This window comes from Amia ocellicauda, chromosome 8 (assembly GCF_036373705.1).
Source record: "Amia ocellicauda isolate fAmiCal2 chromosome 8, fAmiCal2.hap1, whole genome shotgun sequence".
In the NCBI taxonomy this organism is placed as follows: domain Eukaryota; kingdom Metazoa; phylum Chordata; class Actinopteri; order Amiiformes; family Amiidae; genus Amia; species Amia ocellicauda.
The window spans coordinates 2,249,852-2,264,650 of NC_089857.1; the positions used below are offsets into that span (position 1 = coordinate 2,249,852).

A 14,799-nucleotide genomic window follows, 5' to 3' on the forward strand; every position below is an offset into this window, starting at 1 on the left:
AATGTTATATTTCATATTGATGTGTATGGAGTCTTTTAGTATTTTAATAATAATAATTATAATATATACTATACATTTAAATATTTAATTGATAATTTCATATAAATAAAATCTAGTACAAATAGATCATGAACATTTAGTTGTACACTTTCGTGGGGGGGATTCTTGGACCCCACTTTGAGAACTGCTGACCTAGATACACACCTCTCTTGATACAAGAAGCAAATAAATAGTAGAGAAATATCAAAGCAAAATGACTGTGATTAGAATAGTCTGCAATCACAATAAAACTTCCCCTCCTGTCCAAAAAAAGACACAAACAGTTTTTACACACAAGATACCTACCTTTGTTGTTTCTTTTGGCTTTGTTTCCTCCACCTTGCCCTTACTCGTAGCAGCTGCTGCAGTCTTCCCAGCCATTTTAGTGGGAGAAGAGGGTGCATTCTGAATAAATAAATGAGAAAGATATTTACACTGGGTAAAACCAGTAAACAGGGGCAGGAATAAACCTCTGCATTGTCTGGATTATTTGATAGTAAGAATTAAGAAAACCAGTAACAATTCACCAGCTGGTATAAGATTTTATCTGAGATGTGAAAGAGCTCAAAAGAAAATGGTTTAGTTATTTCAATCAATATCTTATGGAGACTCTTCATATCTTGTTTCCTTATAGCTGGACAAATTAGGTTCAATGCTCCACAAATGTATATAAAAAATTACAATAATTTAAAAATGGTGTCTATCATGGTGTGATGAAATCCCCTCTGGGGGATAATTGTATATTGATCTTCTCGCACCCCTGATAAATGACATAAATAAGGGAAAAAGCAACATTCAGCTCTATTAATCAACTGATAATTACAAGAATCATGCTGCTTGTCCCAGATCCAGTGCTGCATCTTGGGGCTAACAGTCTTTTCACCACAAGTGAATGATAGACACCACTAATGATAGAGCCCTCCAAAAACAAATATCTACACCGATCAGCCATAACATCATAACCACTGACAGGTGAAGTGAATAACACTGATAATCTCGTTATCATGGCACCTGTCAGTGGGTGGGATATATTAGGCAGCAAGTGAACATTCTGTCCTCAAAGTTGATGTGTTAGAAGCAGGAAAAATGGGCAAGCGTAAGGATCTGAGCGACTTTGACAAGGGCCAAATTGTGATGGCTAGACGACTGGGTCAGAGCATCTTCACAACTGCAGCTCTTGTTGGGTGTTCCCGGTCTGCAGTGGTCAGTACCTGACAAAAGTGGTCCAAGGAAGGAAAAGCGGTGAACCGGTGACAGGGTCATGGGCAGCCAAAGCTCACTGATGCACGTGGGGAGCAAAGGCTGGTCTGTGTGGTCCGATCCAACAGACGAGCTACTGTAGCTCAAATTGTTGAAAAAGTGACTGCTGGTTGTGATAGAAAGTTGTCAGAACACACAGTGCATCGCAGTTTGTTGAGTATGGGGCTTCGTATCTGCAGACCAGTCAGGGTGCCCATGCTGACCCCTGTCCACTGCCGAAAGCGCCTAAAATGGGCACGTGAGCATCAGAACTGGACCATGGAGCAATGGAAGAAGGTGGCCTGGTCTGATGAATCACGTTTTCTTTTACATCACATGGATGGCCGGGTGCGTGTGAGTCGCTTACCTGGAGAACACATGGCACCAGGATGCACTATGGGAAGAAGGCAAGCTGGCAGAAGCAGGCAGTGTGATGTTTTGGGCAATGTTCTGCTGGGAAACCTTGGGTCCTGCCATTCATGTGGATGTTACTTTGACACGTACCACCTACCTAAGCATTATGGCAGACCATGTACACCCTTTCATGGACACGGTATTCCCTGATGGCATTGGCCTCTTTCAGCAGGATAACGCGCAAAAATAGTTCAGGAATGGTTTGAGGAACACGAGTTCAAGGTGTTGATTTGGCTTCCAAATTCCCCAGATCTCAATCCAATCAAGCATCTGTGGGATGTGCAGGACAAACAAGTCCGATCCATGGAGGCCCCACCTCGGAACTTACAGGACTTAAAGGATCTGCTGCTAACGTCTTGTTGCCAGATACCACAGCACACCTTCAGAGGTCTAGTGGAGTCCATGCCTCAACGGGTCAGGGCTGTTTTGGCGGCAAAATGGGGACCTACACAGTATTAGGCAGGTGGTCATAATGTTATGCCTGATCAGTGTATAATATACATCCTTGTTCCACTACCTGGGGAAAGAAAAATAATATTCCCAAAAGAGCACAAACAGGCTTTGCTTCAGTGGTTTTCAAGAAGAAGAAGGTGTGATGTTTTTTAAAAATCTCAGGGACAAAATGTAAATTACAGTACCCTGCGAGATTAATTCATCAGCAGGCATCAGTATTCAAATCAGGCATCAAATTATTAAAATTAAAGTTATTGGCTGTGAGTGCAAAGAAAAAGTGATAAAATATCTGAAGCATTATTGTGTAACTAAAATATTGGGACAGGAAATAGATAACAAAATTAGTTGTCACCCCTCCCTCCGGCCCATTAATATATTCCTTCACGTAATGATTTTTAGATTTGTGATATAATATGATCATGAATCATTTAAAAGGTCTTCTATAAATGGGAGTGTGGAATTAAATAAAAACATACAGACCAGCACCATATTCTGATAATATTACACTGCCCTTCTATATTAACAAAACAACCCAATGGATCTTCCAAAAATAAACAAACCAGGTAGTATACAGTGCCTATACAGAGTCTACAACCCCTGAACACATTTTAATGTTTCTGTGCCTCACGAGTTTCATGCATTTAAATACGTTTTGTGCTCACTTATCTACACACCATACTCCACACTATTGAGATGGAAAAGAATATTGTTCTGAAACATTATATATTAAAAATACAAAACTGAATCATCAAAATATCTTGTCATATTGACTTTTTTCAGTTTAAAAGTTGGCAAGATATATTTTCCTGCATTATATAATACATCTAGAAAAAGTAAATGAAACAAAACCAAAAATACACCATTCTGGGATCTCCAGCACTCTGGCCCCTTTCCCATCCTAAATAAATTAAATGCAAAATACGAAATGCATGTAGTGCAAGGTACTCCACAGAGTTACAGAGAAGATAAATGGGTGCTTTGAGGACTTTGCCAAAGAAGGAATGTGTGTTTTCCAACTGCCTTGAGAGAAGGAGGGTCTGAGCAGAGAATGAGTTCAGATTCAGAGGCTATGAAATCCACACCCTACCCCTCCTTGCTGAGACAACAACATGCCCTCCAAGAGATAGCTCATACAACAAGACAAACCACAGCCTACCAAAAACAGCACATTCCAAACCCTGACTAATTGCTGCACTCTCTCTTGCCTGGCAGAGGTCAGAGGCAGATGCCTTTCCTGCAACAACTTCCCCCATTACCCATCAGGTTATTGCTGTCCTGTATCTACATTCCAGAGTTACTTGTGCCAGACAATTTCAGCAGGAGCAATGTATAAACCAACTCTCACTTATCATTCTAAGAGCAGGACAAGAAGCAGCCAGAAAAGCTTACCTCGACCATCGTGCCTGTTAGCAGAAATGTGGTCTGTTCATTATGTTGAGATGCAAAAGCCAATAAACATTTTGCTCTAAAAGTTGCTCCAAGGACTGCTAAAGTGCACAAGAAACATACAATATATACTTATACACCACTATGCAAGATTAAGCAGTTTCACATGACTCTTAAAAATGTATCTAACTATTTAAAAGAAATAAATACAAAACTACTTTCAAAATAAGTATCATATTCAAGCCTTAACAATATGGCTTTCATGAGAAACTTGTATTTATTTATTTGTCGACGTCACATGCCACATCTAGGATTCCAACAGTAGCCAGCAGGCACAATTATCCAGATTAATAAAACATGGCTTAATCCTTCTTGATAGAAAAAATATGCATGGTAGAAAGATCTGTTATCATTTAAATACTTTACAGTAAAAATAAATACATTTGAAATACCCTCTCCATATAAGGTAATCTGTAGATACAGCATGATTGTTCTCGATATTGAGACACATATGTAGTTCTACATGACAACACTGTACAGGATGCAAAAGTGGTATAACATTGTCAATAAGAAGAAGAAAAAAAGGCATGCGGAAAACTTTTTTTATTTTTTGTGCTAGTGCTACCAGAAAAACAGGATATGTTGCTCACAACATGCCTTCAAACTGAATGAACTGGAATTCTATAGCTATGGTGGTTTTAAACAGCCATTGTAAAATTCTGGTCAGCACACCATTAGAAGTATGACATACAGTATACCTTCCACAAAGGGACAATTAATGTGTAAACACAGGGAACACCTAACAGAATAAATAAGTAATTATAACAAAACAATGGCTGTGAAAAGGAGTAATTCAACATCACAATAATGACATAATGTTTTCCTATTGTATTCATTATTTATGAAAGAGGTCTTGAGATTATCCTGCCCTGCCCAAGAAGCAAGGATGTATAAAAGTAGATTAATGGTATCTACATTTTGCTAGGTTACCTGGTTAATATTAATATATATGATTGAAATCAGTCATGAGTATTTAGGCAATCACCTATGGAGTTGAAGATTTAAATTATTAAAACTATTGAGGCAGATCAATTAAACATTTTTAAATTGGAAAAGGTTTTCTGCACCTGTTTTATGCAAGAACAATTACATGATGTGATTAGCCCCAAGAACAATTACACGATGCTCCCCAAATCCCAAAGAAAGCATTGCTCATTGTTGCTCTGCTATCACCAGATTTACGCTTATTTTGAAATATGCTACATATACACTGTAAGTATTCTGAATTATAGTAAGTATGAAGTGGTAAAACATTGTCATAATGCTTAAGCAAGGTTTTCTAAATGTATTATAATATTGAACCATTTACAAAAGTTAAAATCAAATTAAAAATAGATGATGCAATATTCCAATTTGAATAATCAAGATTTAAGTAAGCCCCTCAATATTGTTTTTCTAGTTTCCAAAAGCATCCTCAGTCAATAAACTTCCCCTTTAAGAGATCAATATCTTATGTTCCTATCCATATGAGGCAGGGAGTCTGGATGTCTTACCTTTGTCTCTGCAGGCTTCGTGCTGGTTGCCTGGGCTGCAGGGGAGCCAGAGGTCGGTTTGGGTTGTGACTGTTCGGAAAGAGAGAGAAAAACATTGACTGCACTGTCTTGTAAAACAGCAGCACTCTTTACTGGAGCCTCTGGGGAGGACAGAAACTTCACAAACTCCAGACTAAAAGACACTCGCACTGTCCACTCTGGTCCCTGTGAAGTAGGGTGTCTGGATCTCTTACCTTTGTATCTGTGGGCTTCATGCTGGTCGCCTGGGCTGCAGATGAGGCAGATGTCGGTTTGGGCTGTGACTGTTCAGAAAGAGAGAGAGAGAGAGAAATGGTAACTGCACTGTCCTGTATAAAACCCAGCAGCACTCAGGGAGGACAGAAAATGCACTCACTCCAGATTAATAGACTAAACACTCACACTGACAAATAATTTAACACTTTACGTTAGTAACTTCAGTGCGCAAGGAAAAATCAGTCCCAGGGAGGCTATTTTCATCCATGTTTCAGTCAATATCAGAACCTCCATTAAATGAGTATTATTGAAGATCACATACGACACGTCCTATGGAATGGATTTCAAACTGTTGTGATTTCGTCTGAAGGGCTGACTTCAGAAGGCATCACGCAGAGCTAATAGAGTACACAGCCTGTCACATGACTGACAAGAGCACAATGTTCTGGAGCAACATCATAACATCTAGACCACAAATCAGGTGAAACAGTTCAGCCTGTTTTCAGACGAGCACTATTCAAATCAAAACCATTAATATATTTTGTAATTGCAGGCATTATCGATCTTGCCATTATATAGTAAACCAATGACAATGTACAAAGAATTGTGCAAAGAAAGACTGCCAAAGTCACCATGGTTACCTGTTCTCTTCTTGTAAACCACAAGAGCTGACACACAAGTCCATTATACATAATTTCCATCTATTGGAACAGCTAAAGGATGAACTGATAAGAACAAGGAGACCAAGAAACCAACTTATGTCTGCACTTCAGGAGGGATGGCAGTGTTGTTCTATAATACTATAAGTATTGCAGCAGTCAAACTATAACATATTACATATTTAGTGAACAACAGCCAGCTTTATGTCTGATGTCTCAATCCTTTTGGTGATCTAGTAAAGTGAAGATTTAATTATAAATACATTACTAATTTTGGAATCACAGTTTTACAAGCTTTGCATTTGTGTGTCAAGCAATAACATACTTATCTAAAGGTACCTTTGATTACCATTATATACATTGAATTAAGTTGTCATTAACTTGATTATATACACACAACTTTGTCACAGTGTAACCTTCCCTGTCAGACAACCACACATACAGACTCCTCTGAATTAGTTTTGTATCCTGTAAATGTAAAGCAAATGTAAAATTCCACACATTTTAACATCCTGTTGTGATGCAACAGTTTGTGGCGGTATCTGTGATAAACAATTTGCTTACCATTCACACAAAGCATACAGAGGATAAATGTGACTCTAGGAGGCAAATGTCAATATGAAACATACAAGTCACCAGTAATTCAACAACGGCCCTATCTGGCAGAACATTCTGACCATAATAAACAAGCAAGGAATGGTGAAACATTAGTGCCTGAACAGTTTGCATGCTAGTAAACAAAAGGTCCTGCAGTAGCTACACACCTAAATCAAAGAAGCATCCTTTGGCTCAAGGCTAAGAATGTCTGTGGGTTATATATAGTCTCAGCACTGAAGGATTAGAATCCATTATTGCCAGGAGCCAATTAACAAGTTTAGCTACCATAACTAGACTGGCCTGCTAATTATATGCTCTATAATTGCTCTAAAATGCTCTATACATCCCTGAACAGGTCTCTTTCCTCAACAGAAATTCTAAATATTATTATTATTATTATTATTATTATTATTATTATAATAATAATAATAATAATAATAATTATTATTATTATTATTATTAATAATAATGAAAATATATACTGATCATGTATTACATTGAAGAAAAAAATGAAAAATACCCCACTACTGCCCATGCTAAATCAATTAATTTTAAATCATTAAAAGTGATTCAATGTATATTGCTTTATGGCTAAATGACTAACGCAGAGCTACACAAACCACCCATTGCACACACAAGCTTCACAAAAATAGACACTCCTGGATGATCAGATTAAGACACATTGCCGGTCAGGTACCCAGAAGTTTACTCTGAGCCGTTAGTATGCCCCAGAGTCTTGCCACCCTCCCTAAATCATTTACCGAGCCCTCTCCATGCTAGTCCTCAGTTCAGCCTTATTTATGCCCCAGGGTTTTCATCAGCACTATTCATTTCAATCACAAATGAAGGATATTTAATGTCAGGGTAACCTGAAGAATGGTCACCCAGGTTCCTCACAAAAGCCCCTTTTGCTGTGCTAGTGACCACCCAACCATAAGTCCTGTTTAAATTGTCAATCTCAGGTTGTGACTACTGAAATTGTCTTCCTGCAATTTGCGTAGAAATGTTCAGACCCATCATAGAATAGCATTGAAATTTTTTGACCCATAAGTTGAGAAGTTGAAACTGGAGCAAGTTTAAATTAAATAAGATTAAAGCCAAGTTTGCAGAGAAACAGGTTTCCCCAAGTGCAAAAGTGAAAAGACATTAAATAACAGAATGGAAAACCATGTTCCTTTAATAGGGGACCAGCCCCCATATCAGTCTACCTTGGGCCTGCAACAGCTGCAATTCTGCTATCCGGTGCTCAGAGCTGTCTGTGTTCAGTGTTTTTCCTGTTCCTGTATGTAATTGCTGGGTGAGGTTCTTTCACAAATACAAATACACAAACTCACACTGAAGCACCTTGCTTGACAGGTTGGTTCACTCCCAGAAAATTGAAGGTGGTAAAGTAAGACTGCACTGAGAATGTATGATAAAACCAAAGAGTATAGTCACAACTGGAACAGAAGTTAATTTGGGTATTTCACTTTTCAGCATCCCCTTTTAAAATATATTTGATACATTTAGAACACAGAAAATGTTTTAGCAGCTCCTTTCCTCCACTGACACATTTCATTAAAACACTAGTGATTGTGAAAAAGGATACAGTTCATTAAACATATTTGCAGCTGTATGATACAAGAAACTAAGACATTCTCTAGAACAATTCCAATTGTAAGCTCTAACATTTGTGCTAAAATTACAAATACTGCTTAAATCTTTAATTTACATATCTGTCATAAAATACAGTGCATAAGGAAATTCATTATATAGATATATAGATATATTTGTATCCGTTTCCTTTGTGCTGTGCTGAACCACAGTAGAGAAGGCAAGGGTATAAGAAACTGCTATAAATATTAAAATGTTGCCTAGCAATTGGCACAATAGCATAGCGATGAAGTCAGGAAAAAAAAAAAAAGAAAAGAAAACACAACACATTCTTATTCAGACACACCCAAAGTTTGCTGGGGGATGGTAACAGCATTGCCTGGAAGTTTGGAACATACCAAATGTTTAAGTTTTTAAAATTTTAATTCTGAATATATGAATGAAGTTACACAGAAATTATGCGAGATTATTGTGTTTCTCTCACAATTAGAGGGTTGGGGTGGTGGTGGGGTTGCTTTGTTGTCTCATGCATGCATTTGCAAATTGAGGAAGTGATTTCTGAAAACCCAGCATGTTAGGCTGTGTGGTAGGTTCCCAAATAAGAAGGCTGCATTTGATTAGCACTGGTGGCAAAAGAGCAGTCACATGTTACACCAGAGCGATCAGGAAGCTTCCAGTGGAAAACGTACTGCACAAGTTCTTTAACAACATACATTCAATGAGGAAACATATTGAAAACAATGTTTTGCTACAGGAAATATTACCACATGTGGCGGGGTTTAGTGGTGGGAAGAAAAACTGACCCCTTTCCCCAGTTGTAAAACTTAGTTTTTGCAGAACTTGCATGTCACGTTTTACTTCCCACTGCCTAATTGAACACAGCATCAATATGCATGTAATTTAGTTTTCTAACCTGGCAGATTTGGAAAGTGCCCTAAAGTGGAGATGCAAAGTAGTCCCACAGTATAACGTATTGGCAAATCATACAAATATCCCAACAAAACAAATGAGGGCATTCAATGTGCACATCATGTGATATAGCACTAAGGGCAGTTTTCCAGATAATATGAGCAAAACAGAAGGTACCTGGGGAGACAGATGGGCTGCACAGACTGATGTCTGATGAACAGAGAGAAAAGTATGACAACTGTAAAAAGCAATCCACTCTGACGAACATAAAACTAGCAGACTGGACAGCTCATACATGAAAATCATAAATTTGATGAATGTGTGAATAGATTAGATTAATAAGGTCCATGTGAAGTAGGTGAACTGTTCACTAAAGATCTTTACTCAAGACTGGTAGAAAACATATTTTGTATTTGTTGCAGAAAAAAAATATATATAAATGACTTTTTCAGTGTCTGTACTCTTGTGACACAGCACCTATCTGTCCTGCTGTATTAAAACTTTATCAGACAAGAGTAGCGTCACAAAAGCAGTAAACTACCAGAAAAGCTCCTTATGATTACAGCAAAAGCTACATCTGCTGTATTTTGCAGTAATGGATGAAATGCTTCAATTAAATTAAGTAAAGTGATGGATAAATTACTTTCCACGGTTTTACTACTAACCTACAGTGTTTTTCAAATGATGTAACTGGCACCTACAGAGTGCTAAGGACATCTGCTGAGTTGTCTCCAATTCCAGTCATACTTTACTAATTTCCATGCACATACTGTCATGACTCCATAATAAGAATGGCTGTCAGCACACTGTGACACTCTCCTGATTCTTTTCCCCAAAGCATCAGTAATACATTCTGAAAGCACCCGGCCCAGGGGTCTTCAGCACTTTTTGCACAAGAAAACTAAAAGAGAATCACCGTTACAGATGTGTGGAGATACAAATCTCAGGGAAATCTGATTTTTCATTTGGACTAAAAGATGTATAAATGAACATCGTAGCAGAGTAAGGTTTATATTTTCTACAATTAAAAATGCATTATCCAAGGTACAACAGAATTGAGCAATACCCATAGATCAAGAAGAAGCTATTTAAATTCCTGATTATTTTTCATTAATTTTTGTTTAGAATTTTGTGGAAATTAGTCCCCAAGACCATCCATGTCTCCTGTGTTTTTCAGCTTGAAAGCAACATTTCATCACCTTGAAAACTCTGCCCGGAGGAGTCATGATAGTCATCTTTCCTTTAGATTATCATCATCATCATCAACCTTTATGAATATATACAGTGTACACATTTCCTAAAAGTCTGCAATCAATTTCTAAAATAACACCTAACCTGTCACCATACTGTGAATCAAACTATAGTAATGTAAGCAGATGCTGAGCTACACCCCTGAGTCAGACAGGCTCATGCTAGAACACAATGTTTTTCACATAGATCAGCTCATGTTACAACAAAATAGCCTAACCAGTGGTGGGAGTCAGTAGACAACTCCTGTTCAAACACACAATAGCTAGAAATGAAGGCTGGATAAGGACTGTATCAGGCCTTGGAGAGCCCATATAATTACACAGTTTTATAGTTTTTAAAGAACTAATGAATACAGCTAAATAGCCCAGCCCTAAAAGAGGCATCTTCTGCAGTACAGACATATTGTAACTACTTGGACGTACCTCCCTTCCGTTTTGTTGTGTTCTTACCTGTCCCCACAACTCCCCATGACTAAGCTCTTTGAAGTTAAGGATGGAACTACATTTTAACATGACATCATCTCCAAAGAGTGAAATGAACAATGCCAAATTCCAATTGCAATGATCAGAGCATAGTGGATTAAAACCTACAAAACTCATTACTGTGACAACTTGACTGCAACTCACAGCACAGCCTCAGACTTCTAACAAAGGCTCTGACACTTCCCTGGTCATGCAAGTGGCAGCAAGGAATATATTTTTACACAATATATCCGTATTCAGGGCCCACAAGAAAAAAATACTTTGCCATGACACGGTGTGCTTGTCAAAAGCAATGCTGCGTTTCTTTTTTATAATACAGTGAACATTAGAAAGTCTGAAGACATCAAGAAGATAAAAGGACCTTTCAACTAACAGAGCATATCCCTCCCAGATTACATGTGCTTCTCTCTCTAACACAGGATTCATCCTTAAGATATTAGAGGTTAAAAGAAAGCTTTTGTTTGTCAGAATAGTAGGATTCCAGCTAGACTCAATGTGAGCCCTTACATTTTTCAATTAAATTCAATGAGGCCTTCTCTCTTATAGAAGAAGCTCCATGACATCTCTGGTGTAATACTAAAGGAAAATGAGCTTGCAAGTATGCCACTACTGCCTAGCCCATTCAACTGAAAACAGGGAGTGGTACCTATAGGATACATTGTGTGTTAATCTGGACAACTACAACTGTGCCAAGTAAGGGTGGGGGTTCAAGTTGTGAAGTTTTTAAAATAAAAACTATAAAAAAACACATGCCAGACAGCATCAAAAGTTTCATTCCTTTAATACACCGATCACTGCTCTGATGGGTCACAAACTCAGGGTGATCCAAAAACCAGGAATCCATTTTAAATGCATTAATAACTAAACAAACAAGCTCATACACACGCACACGCAATTTGAATTTCCACTTTAAGCAATGCAAAATAATAGCCAAATGTTATGCACGACAATTTGCTATACATGAGAGGCACCGATAAGGCAACTGTACGGAGAACACAGAGAGACAGAGGCACCGTCCTGTTGAAGAACACTTTCTCTCCCACTTCCTCTGCAGCTCCTATCCTGCCTTCCAGTTTGCACAGCACTGAGCAATTATCAGCCTCATGGCAGGCAGTGGTTGTGGCCTGGGAAGGGTCAAGTTGGTTTAACTCTATATTTTTGTGTTTACTACCACGAGGAACAGACCTTTTTTTCATTTTAATATGCATTTAGTTCGACTGCAGGTCTATTCTCTGCAGAAGAAATGTCTGTATAGATGAAGGTTGTTCTATCCTGTTGTTTTGCAGAGAATGTTTTGGTGGAAGTAAATTTAAATTCTATAGGAATTCATCAAAATATAAATGACTTGTGTCTTCTAGAGAAGGTAATATGCCTAATCTGTTATTTTAAAGCACAGTAAGAAGCCATTAAATACATTTGGTGAAATCTGGGAAATTGTGAACAATTATAAATGACTGTTATCAAACGATAAATATGTATTTTTCAAAAACAGAAATTTATTTTTCAAAAAAGGAAATTTATAAAAGTGTGCGCTGTTTTACGTTTGGCACCCCATAGTTTTCCCTAATGAGCATAATTCAAGTGAAGAAGGGAGGAAAGGTGAGACTCTCTTGCTTTGTTTTGTTTTGGAGATGGTTACTGTTCAGCCCTAAGAAATCTGATCATTGTGAAACTATGCATCTCCTCAGCTTGGACAGAATCAGCTGTCGCCAAGGCTGTGCAAATGGTCCATGTGTGAGAGATTTAGAGAGAGAGAGAGAGAGAGTGCGAGACAGAGTGCATAAGATTGTGAGTGCATGAGACTGAATAATAATGTATTAGAGTGTTTGACAGTGTCAGGCCTAGTCAGGACTCCACTTATTCCTGAGGTGAAGACGCTCCAAGGCAGCTAACAGTGGAGCTTGAAGTAATACTGTAACACAGGGACTCACAGGGTAGAGGAAATAAACATTCAGAAGACCCAGCCATTTCCCCTTTATATTGAATTCCATTAACATAAAAGATTCTCTTTAAACTGCCTTAACAAGGAAGTCTGAATTTTAACAAGAAATATGAGCAGCCGATTAATTGCAATTAAGCGAAACCTATTTTCACATGTATTTTTGTAAAGTAGTTTTTCACGGCAGATTGTGCAAAGATTCATTTTACTGTAGAAAGCCAGAACATCAGTTTATTAAATACAAATGTAACAGGGCTCAGAGTACATGAGCTTGTTACAGGTGACCTAACCTCTCTGTAAAATCAGTACAGTATAAACCTCCCACGTCAGGAGACCAAGTCTTCTGGCGTAGCGTGGTTATCACTATACTGGGTGGAGCTGTATTGTGCAGAGGGCTTAGAGGAGTACCTCTGTGCCGCAGTTTGAATCGCGAGCAGGTAGCTCTGACGTGCACCAGCTACACAAGCTTCAGACTTTTTTTTGAAGATACAATACATTTTATTAAAAAACAAAAATCACAGTGACTTCTCTCACATCACAAAACACCCTTTCACCAGTGCACTTTTTGTTTGGCATCATCTAATCTTTCCCTAAAATTGTAGACAGTCTATTTTTAAGTTTATTCATCAGCATTAAAATAAAACAAGTCCTTAACTAAAACTAAAACAAAAAAATACATTCAGAGATCATATCGGACCAATAAAGTACAAATATTACAAAAATAAAACTTACGGTGTCTGGCATTGATGCTTCTGAGGTTTAAAGACTGTAGAATTATATTTATTCTGCTGCTTTTTTTAATATAGCTTTAAACAAATTTACAAAACAGTAGAATGAAAATTCAGTGTCACACCCAAATAGACTACACAAGGCATTGCAATAACTAAAGCACAAAGTGTCTGTTAAAGAGAAAATGCAATGCTTCGAATGAAACAGTTACAAATAGATGAGGCATAAAAGGACTCATTGCCACTCATTGTGCTTAGTGGATTTGTCTGATTTGATTTATAGAGCTTTAAACCTTATTTTGAAGTACAGGGCTTAAGGCCTATTCCAGGTCCTATATATCAACCAGGTAGAACTAGCTTATTTTTTTGTTTTTTCAACAGCAATGAGTAACTCTGAAAATGTCTACCCCACCCATATTCAGACTGGATTCAAGATGAAAGTGTGTGGATTTCACAATAACAAATTTAGACTATGAGGGGAAAGTATAGGGTATATATGGGGGGGGGGCTCTTAGTGACAGATCTACACTATATCAATCCAGACAACATTAGAACATTGAGTAACTGAACAATTTTTTTATTATTGAAAATAACTGGTGCAGTTCCTATTTATTTAGCTATGTGTTGTATGCCGTACTGAACTTTGAGATGGCAGACAACATGACAAGATGTTCCATATTTTAATACAGATGGATTTAACTTTATTGATGCAGAACTAGGCTTTCAAGACTGCAGAATCTGATGACAACGCAATATAATTTTATAAACTGAGAGAACTGAACGTATCTATCGCAGACTTTGATGTATAGAAGCGATGACACAAACATGTGAAAATAATAATACAAATAAATTAAGACATGCAGTAAAATACCAAAAATGTTGTTTAAATCTTTAGGAAGTAAGAAAACACAGGTATAACACTTAAATTCTTAAATACCTGTTTAACACAGTTTCATACATTTATTATGTATTTGTTTTAATTAAACTACTTGATTACACTCAGCAGCTTCCTGTTGCATTGTGCTCTGTTAATATGTAGTTAGATTTGCAAATTAACCTACCTGGCTAAGGCCAGCAAATCATAGACATTATGACTTTTCTGTGATATTGCAGTTTTTTAAAAGATAATGACAGAGAGAAAGCATACATGGGTTTTTGCTAAAACCTCAAATGAATAGGAAAAGCTTTTGTATTTTATAAACCATCCCCTACACTTCAGTGTTTTGTTAAAACAATCAACAAAACTGTAAACTCAATCTGGACAGGCTGTTAAAGTGCTAATGCAAGTTTAATTTTATATACACTGAGTTGCTTAACTCTTTG

At 37.5% G+C, this 14,799-nt stretch overlaps 1 protein-coding gene across 10 annotated transcripts in view; it reads right to left on the reverse strand.

Moving 5' to 3' along the window:
• The window catches only part of cast (calpastatin), a 59,494-nt gene that overhangs the window by 22,548 nt on the left and 22,147 nt on the right, over positions 1–14,799 (reverse strand). For all 10 annotated transcript variants that reach the window (XM_066711807.1, XM_066711806.1, XM_066711803.1 and 7 more), the window contains 3 exons: positions 5,318–5,386; positions 5,085–5,153; positions 346–444 (listed from right to left, as the gene is read on the reverse strand). In XM_066711807.1, coding sequence (XP_066567904.1) covers positions 346–444; positions 5,085–5,153; positions 5,318–5,386 — 237 coding nt within the window. The remainder of the gene's footprint in view (positions 1–345; positions 445–5,084; positions 5,154–5,317; positions 5,387–14,799) is intronic.